At 39.2% G+C, this 17,040-nt stretch overlaps 1 protein-coding gene across 1 annotated transcript in view; it reads left to right on the top strand.

Annotated features, from left to right (window-relative positions):
- FRAS1 (Fraser extracellular matrix complex subunit 1) overlaps nt 1-17,040 on the top strand; it is a 414,255-nt gene that overhangs the window by 233,903 nt on the left and 163,312 nt on the right. Inside the window, 1 exon segment of the mRNA XM_025043815.1 lies at nt 2,029-2,172. Within this exon segment, the coding sequence (XP_024899583.1) occupies nt 2,029-2,172 (144 nt within the window).

Raw genomic sequence — 17,040 nt, 5'->3', positions numbered from 1 at the left:
CAGTGAGGGGTGAATTTGTTGGCCATCATCATGGAGACAAACTGCTGCAGATTCTAATGCATTTGTGTGCGATCAGGCATTTGGTGTGACCTCTGCAGTTCTCAGTCCCACCCTCCCTGGCTGCAGCCTAATAAAACAAAAGGAGAGGGAGGTATTAATTTTTTTCTTTGACAGCTGAGTTCAATATGTTTTTAAGAGCACTTTTATATTTTGGTGACAGAGATTCTAGAAATTGCTAGTTGATATTAGTGCAGCATTTTATTGGAATTGACAAAATACTAAAATTTAAGCACCTTATTGTAGCACCGTGTTTTCTTGTATCTACAGGAAAAAAAAGACAAAACACACTTTATCATGATTACTATTCTATTCCTAAAAATAGACTGTTGAGGCCAGCTTAAAGGAAAAAAACCAATGTTATTAAATTGTATTACATGTATTTCTAGAGTCAGAAAACATGCAGTAAATTTATAAAATATTTTTAAAATAAATTAATACTTGTTAAATTCATCTAGCCTCATGCTCCAAATAGGAAATTTACCATGAACATAGATTTAGATGATTGAAGATCAGTATGATATTTCTTCTGGAATTTTCTTTTTCCAGGTACCTTTGTAATCTCTCTTGGCCCCTGATGGGTTGCTTTTCTTTAAACATGCTATCAAGCTCAGAGGGAAGTATTCTTGGTTTCTTTGTCATTGAAATTGCCCTTGAAAACTGTTGCCTGTCCTAATGTGCTTTCACTGTAGCCCCGTTGGTTTTTGTGTGTGTAAAATTGTTTTGGGGCATAAAGTCTGAGTAGCACCAACCCTTCTGTCTCCGTCCCTGCCCGCTTGCAGCCAGCAAATGGCTGGTGCCACAAGTGGCAGGGCAACCAGAGCGTTGGACGTATTCCGGTAGGGAGGGAAAACCGAGAGGTAGAAATCATCCTGAGAACGCCGGTATCTTTTGGACGGGCGTTTTCAAAGTTAAGAGCCTCAGGAATGTAGAAGGGGTGATAGTTAATGCTAACCTTCTAATCAGCAGTTCATTTTCTTGCTTGCCTTTTTTTTTTTTTTTCCTTTTCATAACTCCTTATCTTTTCTTGGCCTCTTGCCAGAAGTGGGAAGCAGTCTACTACTGGAAATCTGTGCATTTGTTTTCCCTCAGCTCTGTGCCAGAAGGGAATTTTTTGTCATCAGTTCCAGCAAGTTGTACCTAGCTCCTGTCCCCCACCTCCCCTCCAATTGGAATCAGACATGCTTAGATGTCCTCATCCTTGGCAGAAAAATCCCTAAATCTCCTCCCATCCGCGTGCTTCTGCCTTGGCAGCACAGACGCAGCTGCAGCTGCAACCTGCCTGTATTCTATGCCATTCTTATCTTTATTACCTACACCTACTGAGACTCACTTTTTTCCCACCCAGTGTAGTACCTCTTGTTAATTTGGTGATTTTTCTGGGGAAAACATAGCTTTGTCATAATTTTGTCTAAGGAATTGAACTTCAAATACAACTCCTGATAACCTCCAGAAAGAGGACCTTTTCTGTATTTTATTAAAACAGGAATCTAAGTTGTGGCATCTGACTCTAATGAGAAGGTTTAGTATTACTTGCTGTGTAGTATTCACCTTTGCCTGCCAGAAATTTCTGAGAAGCAAATGTCTCCCTCTTCTCCCTGCCTTGCTCTCTTTAAATTATGGTATTTTAGGGAGTGGGAGTCTTACCACTCATTTTTCTCCTTTGTCTCTTTGATCTGAATGTCCTGATTTATATAGTTGGGGATAGTCATGCTGGCCCCTCTGGAGTATGCAGCCAATCACTCTAGTTTTTATGGTTCGAGATTCCATATTCTGTTCACAGATGGCATTTTAATTGACACTAAAAATGCATTCTCTTGGTCCGGGTGTGCCAAGCTTGCTCAGGAATCTTCAAAAGATGAGTAGTGTTTGAGTTCTGCTCTTAATGCAACCTGTGGAGTGCATTAAACAATTCATGTATTTACATGCCGTGCTGCTAATTCCAATCCCGGTCCCTGTTTTTCCCCCTAGAATGTCACCCCACCTGCAAGCAGTGCCATGGCCCATCGGAATCTGACTGCATCTCCTGTCACTCTCACGTCACTCTTACTGGTGGGAACTGCAGGACCAGCTGTAAAGAAGAGCAGTTCCTCAACCTCATGGGGTACTGTGCCGGTGAGTGAGACCTCTGTCAGTCTCAGAACCACTGGCCAAAAACTGGGGTTCTTCATGTCGGGTTTAAGAAGGCTCTCGTACCTGTCCTTCGTCAGTAGATTAAGAGCTCTTTTTGGGGGGAGACATGGTTTCATATCTCGGAACTCACTCCACTGCTTTCTATCAGATATTTAGCAAATGTTAATGGGTTCTAATGGAATCTTCTTCTTTTTTCCCCCTCTTTAATTCCCCTTCCCCCTCAATTCTACCCCTGACCTATGGGTGTTGCTATTTCCCCTTAAAAACTAGATCTCTGAAGGCGGGGGCATCTTCTCCCACACGCTCGCAGCATGCACCTGGGGCCTGGTGCCCCCAGTGTACTCGGGGGTCCTGGTGTACCAGGGGTATGGTCTGTGGCTGCACCTGGGGTGCGAACCCAGGACTTTCTGAGTGTAAAGTAGACATGCTAACCACTACACTATGGAGCCACGCCCCTAATGGCATCTTCTAATAACACTTTTGCAATTTCTAAAAAATCTTAGGACCTCCTATTACTGAGGATTGGTAATACTACCTCATATGCATGTGGCATACTTTAGCTTAAGACAGTAAAATATATTTTCAAAACAATACATTGTTCTGAAGACTGTCTTCCTCTTGTCTGCAGTATCTCCTGCTTCTTGCTGTGGAGAACCTTTGCCTTCAACCCCGGGTACAAAAATTTAGAGAAATTAACCCCAAAATAGATCAGCTGCCTCAAGAATTGGGATGTTTTCCTTCTTATTTTAGAACTCAGATCTCAGAAAGAAACGAATTACGAAAGCAGCATGGAATTTGGATAATGATGAAGGAAACATACAGTGTTTGTGGTCATCCTGCCATTTATACTGTAAATATCTTTGGGTGTCTACTAATGGTCAGATGCTCAGAATACACACACACACACACACACACACACACACACATAGCTGAGTAAGGTAAAGCTGCTGTCCTCAAAGAAGTTACAGTCTAGAAAGAGGAATTTAGAGGCTAATGGGTTATTGTACTTTTCTTTACCCACTTTTCCCAATTTAGAAGGACCTCGAAGGGATTTTCTTGTAGTAGCTGTCATCACAGCACTGAAGGGCTTCCCTGGGAATCATTTTGGAATGCCACTAGGAAAGGGAGAAGGCGAGCATAGTAGGATCTGGTTGGATGCATGCTAGAGCACTTAACCTGGCTGTAGGGCTTGTCCCTGGATAGGGAAGAGTTGTGGTCAAGTGTCTAGATCATAGTATGAATAGGCACATTCGGTCTGGGACGGTACTGATATTTCAGTTGTTAATTGGTGGGTAGGGGCTTAGCAAATCGAAGGCAGTGCTCTAAATGTAGCTAGTGGTGCCATGGTCTTGGGTAAACCTTCTGTTTTGCACATGATCTTAGCTAAAGACTAGATATTAGGTCCAAAGTCTATACCCTAGGAAGACTGAACTGTCAAAATCAGAGCTGCAGTCAAAAATTGCTGAAATTCAGGGCAAAAATGAATTGCAGAGACTGCAGACATTTTAGGGGCATGAAAAATAGAAGCTCAGAAAATCTAGGCTTGACACTACTGAGGTACTCCACCACCTATAGAGTGAGAACCTATTGCCAGTAGTGCTAGTTGTAGTCATGACTGACTTGGGAAGTGGGAAAATGGGAGGCATTAGTGCCTACCCTTGAAGAGGAATCTGGGGATGGCAGAGCCTGACTGTTACTAGAGTTTATAAGCTTGAGGTCAGCTAGTGATTCTTTGGGGTATGAAGAAGCAGCTGTCATGAGAATTAAGAGGCTTCTGGTTAAAGGTTAAAGCACTTTAGTGGCTATTTACTGAGCACAGGGCACTGAGTTGTTGTTGGAAGGACACAGAGAATCTCCAGACTACTTAAGGAGATGAACCAGACATAGTGCAATTAACAAACAGTACGAAGCAATTTGTGGATAATAACACCAAAGGGCCATAAGTGTTTTAGGGGTTCAGAGGAGGGATAAGTAAAAGATATGGAAGGCATTACGGAGGAGATAGAACCTAAAATTCTTCCTGAAGAATAGCTGAGATGAGGTTAGACAGGTCAGGTGGTCTTTCTGGGTGTGGTTCCACCAGGATACAGGCACAGAGGATAGAGCCTGTGGGCCATTCACAGACAGTGAGTGGTCCAACCTGGCTGAAGAACATGGCTTATGTTAAGGCATAGTAGATGAAATGGTTGGAAAATTTAACTTGGAACCAGGTAACAGGGAACCCAAAGTTTCAAGCCAAAAAGTTTGGATGGACTTTTGTGGGCATTGAACGCTGAGAGTTTTGAAGAGGACCGTGACTTGACTAAGGGGCAGGAAATACGCGAGCTGTGTGGGAGATGGACTGGAGCAAGGAGCGATGATGGTCACAGAGAGGAATTAGAAGGTAGAATCTTCTGATGGCTTTTCTATTTTCAAACTATTCTACATGTGGATCTTAAAATTTTATGCTGTGGGGAATTTTTAAAATGAATGTTTATATAAGAAGATTGGAAATTTTTAATTTTTAATGTGCTCTGTTCTCTCCAATGTCCAGTACCCTGTTTGAAAGTAAATTAGGTTATTAGGAAATGCATTAATTTTTTAAGGCTAATAGGGGACCATGAGAATAAAGAACCATGGGATTAGGCTAAATGACACTGGAAGTCCCTAGCCCTAGAAGAGCAGGTCCCACTAAAATGAGCTGGAAGGGACAAACCTCGACTGTCCTGGGAATTAGGTATATTAAGTAAAGGTTTTAAATAAAGTAACCATTGTTTGATACTTAGAAACCATTTGTTTATTAGAGACTGATGTATGAGTGTTTGGTATAGAAAAATGTGGCCAGTAGTTTCAATTGTTGATCTTTCAGAGAAGTGTATTGATCCTGAAGTTTACTTTTTCAATAAATATATGCCCTTTCCAAATACCTCCCACCTCTCTTTTTAATGCATGCATTCATTTAGTGCTTCATCAAACATTTATAAAGCACACACTCCATGCCAGGCACTGGTGGGCTATGAGGGTGCAAAGATGAATAAGATATGATGCTTGCATTCAAGAAACATACAGTATAGGAAGGAAGGAGATATATGTTGAATATGATATTGCTATAGATATGAGATGAGCCTGTGGGACAGGACCCTAACCCAGACCAGAGGGTGTGTATGTGTGTGGAGTGGATAGTGAGGCTTTCTGGAGTATTTTATAACGTAATTGATTTTGAAAAATGAGTTATAATTAGAGGGGTTTTGGAGATTTGGGGTGGGGAGAGCCTTCCAGAAAATGGGCCAAAGAATAGTATCTATTCAGGCACCAAGAAAGGGTTAAGTAGAATGCTAGCTCTTAGGATGGGAGTAGTGAGACCTGAAACAGAAGGAAGCAGGGCCAGGTCATGAAGGCCTTTGGATATTCTGTTCAAGAAGAACACACTTAGTTATGAAGGCTGTGGGAGCTCTTGAAGATTTTTAATGAGGGGAGTGTTATGGTCACATCTCTGTCAAAAGAAAAACCTGTGGAAGATTGTATGCAGGAGGACAAGACGGGGGCTGAAAGGCCTTTAGGAGGTAGTCGTAGGAATCCAGATGGGATGTGAAGGCCTTTAATGAGAAAATTGCTGAGGGAATAAGGAGAAGGGGACATGGCTTCCCTAAGTATTAATTATATATTAGGTTGGCCTATGTGATTGCTATTTTGTGGGCACAAATGGTCAAATGGTAGAAATTTAATATGGTTCAACCTTATAAAGTAGTCCCCTCTTTATCTGTGGGAGATACATTCAAAGATCCCCAGTGGATGCCTGAAGCCTTGTATAGTACCGAATCCTATATATACCTTGGATAGTACCGAATCCTATATATACTTTTTTTTTCTATGCATATATGCCTTTTCACTTATAAGAAGCACCTGAAAGCTTTTCTTTGGTATATCTGAATTACCAGCATCACTACTCTTGTGTTTGGGATTATTATTAAGTAAAATAATGGACACAAGGTACTGTGACACTGCAACAGTCAATCTGATAACCACGATGGCTATTAAGTGCGTATGTGGCGGGTAACTTAAACAACGTAGATATACTGGACAAAGGGACGATTTACATCCCCAGTGGGACGATGTGGAATGGCATGAGATTTTATCACACTACTCAGAACTGTACATAATTTCAAACTTGTAAATTGTTTATTTCTGGATTTTTCCATTTAATATTTTCAGATAATGGTTGACTGTGGGTAACTGAAACCACGGAAAGCAAAATCACAGACAAGGGGTGACTACTGTAGAAGCAATAGAAGTTGGGGGCTAGGAGGAGGGTGGTTGGGGATGATTTCCAGATTTCTGGTCAAGTAAATTCAAGAACTGGGAGGACCCTTTACCAAGGGCCAGGACAGGAAGGTAATATATTTGAATTTAGACAAGTTGAATATGGGGTGACATTGGACATTCAGGGGCAGCTGTCTAGGAGAAGGTTGAAGGTCTAAGTGAACACAGGTTTCTTACTGAAGCCACCAGGTGCTCATCTGCTATCTTCATTTTACCCTAAACCCAAAGTCCTGGAATGTTGTTTTTTTTTAACTGAAGTGTTATTTAGTCAGGTCATTGTCAACCTTGTGGAACATTTCAAGGACTTTTATCTAAACTCAGGAAGGTGTTAGAAAGAGTCTTGTGATGATAGACAAAGCAGAAAATAATCCGCCCCAGGCAGTGCCATCAGTGGAATGTATTTTCATCATTCCTGGGAAGTTCTGGCACAGTGGAAGCTCTGGGAAAGGACCCTCTCTGCTCCCTCTATCAGGTGTGAGCTTTGCAGGGTGGTGGGATTTACTCATAGGATTTATTCTCTGGCTGAGCTGTACTTAAGATCATCAACAGAGACCTCTTAATTGCACTTGGCTGTTTAATAAAGAAAATTACATCTAATCTATCACGAAGACAAGAATAAACATATCCTGGGAACAGGTCCAATAACCTCAATGTGTTATCACATATGGAGATTTCATACGTGTGGGATTCTTTCCCTTCAAGTCTATCAAAGCAAATATACAGTTTGTGAGATTTAGGCCAGGGCCGAACATTTTCAACAGAGATAAATGAACTGGGGCGAGAGGCAGGAGTGGATAAGATTGCAGCAGACATGGTTAAGTGTTATGGAAAGCAAGGTTTTTTCTTTATAGATTTTTTAAATTAATATTTTTTCTACTTCTCAATATTGTCCAAAGATTTCAAAGCCTGGGGTGCTTTTTCCATTTGTTTTTCTCAGCTAAAACCTTTCTTTTGTTTATAAGAGTTGGTGAGAATTAACAAGAAAACTGAGTGAGAAATATCAAAGTGCAGATACATAAGAAAAGTGCCTTGGGCTTTGTGGAATGGCCAAAAGTGATGGCTATACTTTTGAGTTCTTGTGTAGAAAGGAGATAATTTTGAGAGTAATATTGTAGAGGAGAATACTGGAAAATTTTAAACAACTGATTTGTGAGGCTAGCAGAATTCTAGGGGATTAAAGTTTGTTAGCTTATGCAGGAATTTTTTAAAAGCAGGTTCATTTTCTTCATAAATCTGTACCACGATGTAAGCAAAAGAAGATAAATGTCAGTAAAAAAATTACTATTTTTAATATTTTCATGTTCTAATCCATGATAATTTCTGAGTAATGGTTCAAAAGCAAAAAGATTCCTGGCTACATAAATTTGGGAACCTCTCAGTTAAATAACATTAAGCAACTTTCTTTATTGCAGGATTTCTCAGAATGTTAAATAAACAGATGTACATTGTGAATCTCTAAGATAAGGAGGCTGGACATGATCTCCCAAACACTTAATTGCAGATCCCTCCCCTTTGCTTATTATAGCTTCTCACAGAGCTAACCACGTGGTTCACAGAACAATCTTTGGGAATCCCTGCACTAACTGATGATAATATCTTGAACAATTTGTTGGCACTTCCTAAAGGTAAAATGAAATAATGAACCTGTCCTCAGATTGTGGACTCCCTCCTTCCCTCCTTTCCTTCCTTTCTTCCTTCTTCTCTCTATGGGCAAGCAGAGAGATCACTGAGGAGGTTTAGTTTTGCCACTCTCTTGCATGCCAAAGACCACCAAAGAGCAATCGGTGATTATCCTCCAGTGTTGAATCTGAGAAGTGTTTGCTCTTTGAACCTGTGTGAAGCCATTTGTTGACTGGTTAGAAAACCTGTTAACATTTTTCTTCCAAATCATTAAAAAAAAACCCCACAATACCCTTTTGAGGGCCCCTTCCATAATTTTCCCCATTTATTATCATTATTTCTGAAAGAGGGCCCTTAAAAAAAGTTGCGAAAAAGTCAAATGCACAGATTAAAAGAGCAACAAATCCTTATTTTGGAATAAGCTGACACAACTGCAACACTGAATAATGAAGAAAACCAATTCAAGTTGAACATAATTATGGACTTGGGAAAGAGCTCTGTACGAGCCATCGTACCAGCTTTCTGCTTCCAAACACAGTGGCTTGAAGCCAGAGAGGTGAGAACCAGTTCTGTTTTACAACAGCTTCTACGTGTGGGGGAGGTGGATTGGCACTGCCCTACATCTTGCTGTAGCTGCTCTTGCAGCTGTAAGTTGAAAGGAAGGAAAGAGGCACCTACTATAAACGTGTAGCAGTTAATACCTTATTTTGATCATCAAAATCCTTTCCACCCATCCTTCTTGGCCTGGTTGATATTCCTTCCCTTCTAGGACCAGCTTCCTCTTGGCATCTCTCATGTAGTAATTCCTGGTATGCTGATTGTTTCTAGCACTTACCTAGCACTTGGCATTGGCTAGTTCATGTTCTCTGTGAGTGATCTTTTCTTGGTGTCTAATAATAGGTGACTGTTCTGAGGGCTCATTATGTAACAAGCACTTTGCTAATCACTTTGAATGCATTTTGTCATTTGATGTTAACAGTGATCCTCCAAGATAGGTACTCATTTGATCTGCATTTGACATATGAAGAAACTGAAACACAGAAAGTTTGAGTAACTTGCTCAAAATGACAAAAGTTGGAAGATAAAGCCAAGATTTGAACCTAGTGTCTGTGATTCCAGAATCTAAATACTTAACCATTTTGTTGTACTCTACGATACCGAATACAGTTGATTATATTCAACAGGGACTCAAGAATGATTTTTTGTTTGGTGGATTAAAAGGTGGATTCGCAGAGACTGGCATGACAAAGTGGCCTGGAGAGGAATTGCTGCAAAAGGGAAAAGTAGCAAGAAATGGCTGGTCTGAAAGCATTTAGACTGCCATGTGTACATGTGGCTCTATTGTATATTAACATTATTAAATTAGTAAACTTTAAAGAAATGTACTATATTTTAATAATTTATATCACTCTACATTTACTTTAATTTTTTTCAACATATACATACATGTATTTTTCATAGTTGTATCAACAAATACGTATTTCTTTGTTTTTCCCTTACATATCACTATGTATTCCCATATGTTGGTGAATATTCAAAGAATCCTAATAATTGTCACTTTTAATGACTAAATAGCATCCCATGGTGTTTGTGTAACTTAACTTGATTGGCTATTTTCTGTGGTGGACCTGGGTGGTAACTAGCAGGTAATAGATTTATTGCTTGGTCCATGGTACGTTAATTACGACTTTCAAGGCTTTAGCTGGACTAGGTCTGTTTTTCATGTTACTATAAATAGCAATAATGGTGTGTTTGTGGAATTTTATAATTTTCAAAGCAGTTTCTCACTTATATTCTCATTTGATCATTCCAAGAAACCTTACAGTGGAAGTGGAAATAAAAGCTCAGTGCAGCGCCCAACACATAGATGTATAGCAGGAATTGTTGGATGAATGAATGACTCAAATCTAGGGTCCTAATGTCTACTGTAATCTCCTTCTAACGCATCATATAGTAATTATATCAAAGATCTTTCTTCTTTGCGTGACCCATTTTTTGGTTCTTATCTCTTCTTTTTCACCTCCTGCTTCATTTCATCTGATGCTATTTCATCTCTATATTTTTTCAATTTTCTTGTGTCTTCTTTTAAAAAAAAAAACAACAATTGCTTGTTTATTTTCCTTATCTTCTTCTTTTGCAATACACTTTATTTTCTTATTTCTCATCTTGTCACCCTATTTCTATTATTTGAACTATGAATTGCATATCCAATCGCTCTCTGGAACTTATTCTTCCAATTTGTGTTTTATTTAAGAGGCCACATTATCTGCTGAAGGATGATTGAATATTTGAAGGTACTTTTTTTCTTCAAACTTTTTCTTTCATAAAAAAGAAATATGACCTATGCTTAAATTGGGCTTCCCTAAATTAAAAAGAGGAAGTTGTATTTTCTTCTCCATGTGACTTTTACTCAACATTATCTTACCTAGCTTTGGTAAGGGCAGAAGGATTTTATTCATAAGCTTTCAATTTAGCAGGGATCCCAATGGAGTCAGGATTGCTGTTACCTACATAAGAACCACAGACCAGGGCTTGAACTGTAGAGAAGGACTTTGAAGTTCTATGCTTAAAGAACATAGCTGAATTTAGACTCCTATCCTTTTCTATACTAAAGAGAGCAAAACGGGTAAGGCTATACTTACCTACTCTTCTTACACACATGTAAATCTCTGTGGTTTACATGTAATAGGCAAAATAGTGACTTAGATGCAAGCATGATAATCAATATCAACATCAGTTCTGATCAGACAACCTACTACAGATAAAGAATAATAGCTAATGTTTACTGAGCACTTACTATGTGCCAGCTCTTCACCTCCATTATGGAATTTAATCCTGACTACAACAACATGAGGTTGGTGCTGTAATTAGTAGTGTCTCCACTTTATAGCCCAAGAGACTGAGATTGGAGGCATTAACCACTTGACCCAATGTTTCACAGCTAGTAAACAGTAGAGATGGGCTTTGGAGCATTGCTACTTCAGAGGACACACATGTGACCACTGTGTCATCAGCCTTTATCACCTGATCTAGTTCCAATAAGACCTTCTCTGTTTCTTGGCAATCATATTATTTACAACTCTCTTTGATGCTTGCCCACATGGCCTTTCCATATGTCCTCTCCACACTTTTCCTCAACTCAGATCTTCCTCAGATCAGTTTACATCTTTTCTTTCTTTTTTGTTTAGAAGATTAACATAATCTGATTAAAACAACAACACAGTCAAAAACAAAGCAAAGCAAAACAAAACAAAACCCAGAAAACTCTCTTACCTTTTCCGCTCAAATGTCCTGTATCTTCTTCTCAATGCCTCTTTTTCCTCATTTCTTCCTTGTTTCCACAGTTACTGTCCAAAGCCCTGGCCCTATTGGATGTTCTTCCCCACTCCACACCGCCCCGCTCCTGTGTGCCTATGCACATTGTTCTTCCCTCCTAACTAGGGTGTCCTCAGCCAGCAACAGTTGCAAACATCAAATAAGCATACACATTCAAATCCTTCTTACTTCTTCTGGATAAATATTCTCTGATCCTCCTTTTGCACCTATTGAATTTTAGGCGCGGCTTTCTTCTGACATTAGACGTTGTCATGAGCATCTCAAAGGAATAGTCTGAGCCTCGCTTAATGCTCTGTCTCCCACAGTACCTTCCATCGTTCTTCACACCCAACTAATGTTCCATGAATGTTAATTGAAGTGAACATTCTTCTTTTTTGGAGGTAGACCAAGAGTAAAACATAAACTACTGGGAGGCTGGGTATAAGGCACTGAGATACATGGCCAGGAGTGGTGCTCATATCTCCTTGTTGGCAGCAAGAACTGGCACTAAAACTGAGGAAGGAACTTTGCTCTTACATTTGACACTTCCTCCCACCCCTTCTGTCTTCAAATTGTCTGACTCTTTGGGTCCTACCGCAGCCTTCTCAAAACATATATGAATTTACCAACAGTGGGTAGAAATCATTGCCCTATAACCTAAAGGTCAGTCTATTATAGTATTTTTTTAAGGGGGGGGGAATGATTATTTTTCAGAGTCAGACAATAGCTACAGACACTGAAAAAAAGAGTTTTGTTTTATTTGTTTGTTTGTTTGTTTTTACTTATTCAGAGCCTGTACAAAAAGAATACATGACTTGCAAGAGTTCATGGATGGGCTAGGGCCAAAGTCATGATCAAAAGGGGAAGAGAAGATGCTTCTTTCTCTGGATTTTTTCTAGACTTGTCACAAGTAGAACCCAATCAGTTTTAAAAGTGGCATCAGAATTCAAATTCTATATATATATACACTTTAAGGGTGCTGAATTTTGGCATAAAATCATTTCTCTTTTTCCTGGTGAGGAACAGCTACAAGTACCGATTATTTTAACTGCTTCCAAACACATTTAATGTGGTTGCATTAAAAACCTAATCGGCTGACAGGATATTATTAAAAATATCACTGTGTGTCTAAATTTGTCTTTATAGATCATTATTTATCAGCTAAGGAGTCGCTGCCCCATAAAACCAACATCCAAAGCCATTGCTTCGAGAGAACACATTTACTTTAATATCTTCAAGCTTTTTTGACTTTGCTCCAAAGATATGAAATAAGTCACTTCAATGCCTTGTGCTTCCATTCATCATGACTGTGTGTAATCTTCACTGATCCTCGAAGCAGAGCCTTCGTGATTTGAAGAAAGAGTCAAACCGTGATGACCACATGTAATTTCCTCACAGCTGCAGGGTGGCATATTAGATGATATTGCAGCTGCTGAGTCAAAATATTAATTTTTTATCTATTTAAATTTTTAGCATATCTGCATGCTGTGCATATTTAGAAAACAAATGGAATCCAGTGCTTGCTTAAAAACAAGAAATGTATTTATTTCAACTGAAGCTAATACTCCGTTTCTAGGCTCCCTTGTAATGTGTTCATTAATTTGTTTGTTTAAAGTGCTAATTCTCTGGGTTTGTTAGCAAGCAGGCATATAGACAAACAACTGGAACTCCATCTGCCCTCCCACCCCACCACATGCTTATTTTATACCAGCAATCTGAAACAGGCTAAACATAAATGTATCCTGGGTCTCTCATCTTTTCTTGTCACTCTTAATGAGTCTTATATTTAAAGACTCTTCACTGTAATTGAAGTAGTGACAAATAAGGATTTACTTACTGAGGAGCGATGGGAGAGACAGCCTCCAGAATAGCACTGTTTTTAAGCATTTAGTGGCTGCACACTCACCATTTAGACATATTTGAGGTTAGCTTCCTTTTTTTGATCACAGACAGGAAAGTCTGAGACAAGTGCCTTACTGCACAGATGGGGCTTTTAGGATGGGACGTTAATCCTTACCGAGGCTGCTAGATTGGTGGATTGGAAACTCAGTTCCCCTATTTTAGTAACTGTATAAACTTCTTCTCAGGTATCCTGTGAAATTGTTCCAAATATCACCTGTGGAGAGGAATGGGGGCAAAAAGTGGAGCAAATAGGATTATGGAGGGATTCACTCTGTGGTTTGTCGACCTCTCTGAGGATATTGCCATTTTCAGGACACTGACAGCTGTGCTCCTACAGTGTAGATACAGTAGATATGAATTAAGATTTGTCAGACGGTCACTGCCTACCAAGAAGAATTCAAGAATTGCCTCCAAATTGGCTTAGTTCTCAGAAAATATGCCCACAGATTTTACTGTGCATGAAGTTACTGGTGTCATAGCAGTTCCCCAGGACACATAGTCACCTCTTGCGGTGCCTGGAGATGGCTCCTACCACCTCTTAATTATGTTTAATTGTATAATTAATAAACTTGGCTAATCATGGGGATATCTCTTTCTTCGTTATTTCAAATTGTACTGACAAGGCAGTTGTAAATTGTCGCACCCATGGCCAGGTAGTGCCCTTTCCCTCTTGGCCTAAAGTAGATTTTGAAAACCAAGTGGTGCAACCCTTTTCGTGAGCCTCTGAATTCCTAATTTCCTCATATTATTACCTCAATAATTTTTTTTCTTTCATTCAACAAATAAGTAGAGGCTACCTGCTAGGTATTACTGATTTGACAAAATGCTACTTTTTTTTCATTTTTAAAGGCATTTTAGAAGCTGACAATTTGCGAAAGGGTCATATTAGGCCATTGCCTGGAAGACGAGCCACTCACTAGTATGTTTATTTCTTTCGTCTCACGGGACACCTAAGATCTCCATTCCTGGTCATGACAGCTTTCCTGTACCTACGTCGTAGTATTCTTCATATTCTTAATATAACTAGTCTAGTATAAGCCCCTTGAGAAACATTCCACCATGGGATGTTATTAACAGAGAAAGGTCTTCTACAACATAATAGAAGGGAGGAAGGGAGAGGAGAGCAAGGAGCCCACTCCCCTCCCCAGCAAAGGTTTCATAATGAAAGCTGCTGTGTTTTCTTGGCTTGTTGGTTCTCTGCTGTGGTTCTAATATCTTCTCTCATTGCTAGTTACCTTTTACACAACAATTTCTCATTTATATCTGTAATAAAAACAGATACCTCAGTAGATAGAATAGAAAAAAACACACACAAACACACATAAACCACTTCCCAATTGGCTTTAGCATAAAATCCATATTCATTTTCATGACTTACAGGGTATTCCAAAACTGGCCCATCCAGGTCCTGCATGGCTCTTGCAGCCAATTCCCATGCAGTGTTCATGCCTCAGCCTCCTCTGGGAACCTTCTCTGCCTCCTGCACTGAGTCAATACCCATGTTATAGACTCATGGCCCTTGTACTGATTCTGTTAGCATTTTGTGGAACGTTCGTAACAGTTTCCTGGCAGTCCTGTGTCTTAATGTCTGCTGTACACTCTCTTGTTGCTCATCCTGATGTGCCACCATCTCTATTGCTCTGTGACACAGGACTCAGTTTGGAGACAGTTCTTCTTAAGGAAAGAAGCACAGCCCAAGTCGACTCTATTATTGGATTCTGACCACTCCACTGGACTGCCTCCAGTCTGTTCTGTGGGAGGGGAGGGCAGGGACAAAGCAAATGGTCTCTCTGCTCCTTCTTCCTCTTTAGCTTGAAGGGTTTTTTTCTAGACTTGAGTGCAAAGGTGGAGCGTGTGGGGTTGTATTGATGGTGGAGGGCTTGGGTCTTAGCTCCAATGCACATTCTTTTTTTTCGTTCTATTTTTAACCAGTGCTGAGCTCTGTGAATTTAGTATCTTTGAGGTCTGCTTCTGATAACTTTCTCTGGGACTACATGATGGCCTGTGCTTCCTGGTCCAATGAGAGATGGATACAGTGGGTGAGGAAAGAACTCACTGATTGATATATCAAATTATTGTTTGGTTACACATAATATATACTCGATTATTATTATACATCCAGGATCATTTTTCTGTACCATACTGAAAGCTCTTATAAGTATAGTAAATTTTGAACATTTTTGTTGTTCAAAAGAAAAGAGTTTTTAAATGTTCAACCTTATGATGTAATACCAATTTTCATTAGCCAAATTAGCCAGGCTTGTTCTACTATTTTTAAAATCTTAGTGCAGGCAAAGTTAAAATGAAATAGTCTCAGGAATGGCTTTTAGAGATGTAAATTGATACAAGCTTTCTAGAAAGAAATTTGTCATACCTATTAAGAATTTTACATTTCTTTTCATGTCTGTAGTAGCTATGCTCTGGCATCAGTGTGAATATGGCATGTGTGAGTAATTGTTTTAACATCTGAGTCTCAGCTCCTCATATTTAAAATGGGGATAATAATAATGCCTACTTCATATTTTTAAATGAGATTACATATTTATAATAATTAGTATAGTGCTTAATGTATATTCAGAGCTTAATAAATGTAAGGGGTGGTGACTGGAAAAGAGTAGATAGGGGTTAAAGCTGCCAGGAGAGTGAGAGGGAGTGTCCATAACCTAGCTTAATAAATGTAAGCTATAATAATATGAATTGCACTCTTTTTGACATTGTCTTTTAGGAAATACAATCGACCCTTAAACAACATGGGTTTGAATTGCACAGGTCCATTTATATGTGGATTTTTTCAATAAATATTCAGTTGACCCTCTGTGTCCTTGGGTTTTACAGCCACAGCTGGAGAGTCAAGGATGTAGAGGTCTGGCTATATACATTGTTCTATGCTGTTTTATATAAGGGACTTGAGCATCCTCAAATTTTGGTATCTGTGCGGAGTCCTGAAACCAATCTCCTGTAGATACCAAGGAATGATAAAAGTGTTTGGAAAGTCAAAAGTTATATGCAGATTTTTGATTTCATGAGGGTTGGCACCCTTAACCCCCATGCATTGTTCAACTGCAATCAAAAATGTTTAAAATTCTTATCATGGTTTTAATGATAAAAGTGGACAAATTGCAAGTAAATGTTCAAGCTATAAGAAAACTGGCAACATTTCTTATTCAATGCTGAAATATGCATCCCCTAAAAACAATGTTTACAAAGAGTCCCTGAAGACATGCGGAAATGCTGACTAGTATTGAGTAAAAAGTAAAAAAAAAAAAAAAGTATAGATAAAAAAAAGATATTACATGACAATATTTAATATAGTTTCATCTATATAAAAATCTATATGTGTAAAATTGTATAGAAAAGAACTCAGAAAAATGTTAATGTTGATATTTCATCTGAAAAGCCTACTTGGGCAATTTTTATGCTTATTTATACTTTGTAAAAATGTTCTTCATTTTTTTTCCATGGCTCACTGTAGTCAGAAAAATAAAACTCTGAGATCCCTGTTTGAGCCCCACTCAGCCCCTCTCCTGTGTAGATCATGGTGGTGCCCTGAGCTTGCACCTGAAGCTTGCGTGCAGGTGGTGCCCAGTGGGACTGGACACTTGTAGCTGTCATGCCTGAGTTCTGTAGTCTGCCCCTGGGAACAATACTTTTCTGATTGTGAGTCAGAATACTGGTATTAATTTTCAAGCCCTTGTTGCTCTGACTTTTGGCCTC

This window comes from Pteropus alecto, unplaced genomic scaffold (assembly GCF_000325575.1).
Source record: "Pteropus alecto unplaced genomic scaffold, ASM32557v1 scaffold161, whole genome shotgun sequence".
NCBI classification, from domain to species: domain Eukaryota; kingdom Metazoa; phylum Chordata; class Mammalia; order Chiroptera; family Pteropodidae; genus Pteropus; species Pteropus alecto.
The sequence above is the reverse complement of the archived record's forward strand: the minus strand, read 5'-3'. Positions and strand labels throughout refer to the sequence as shown.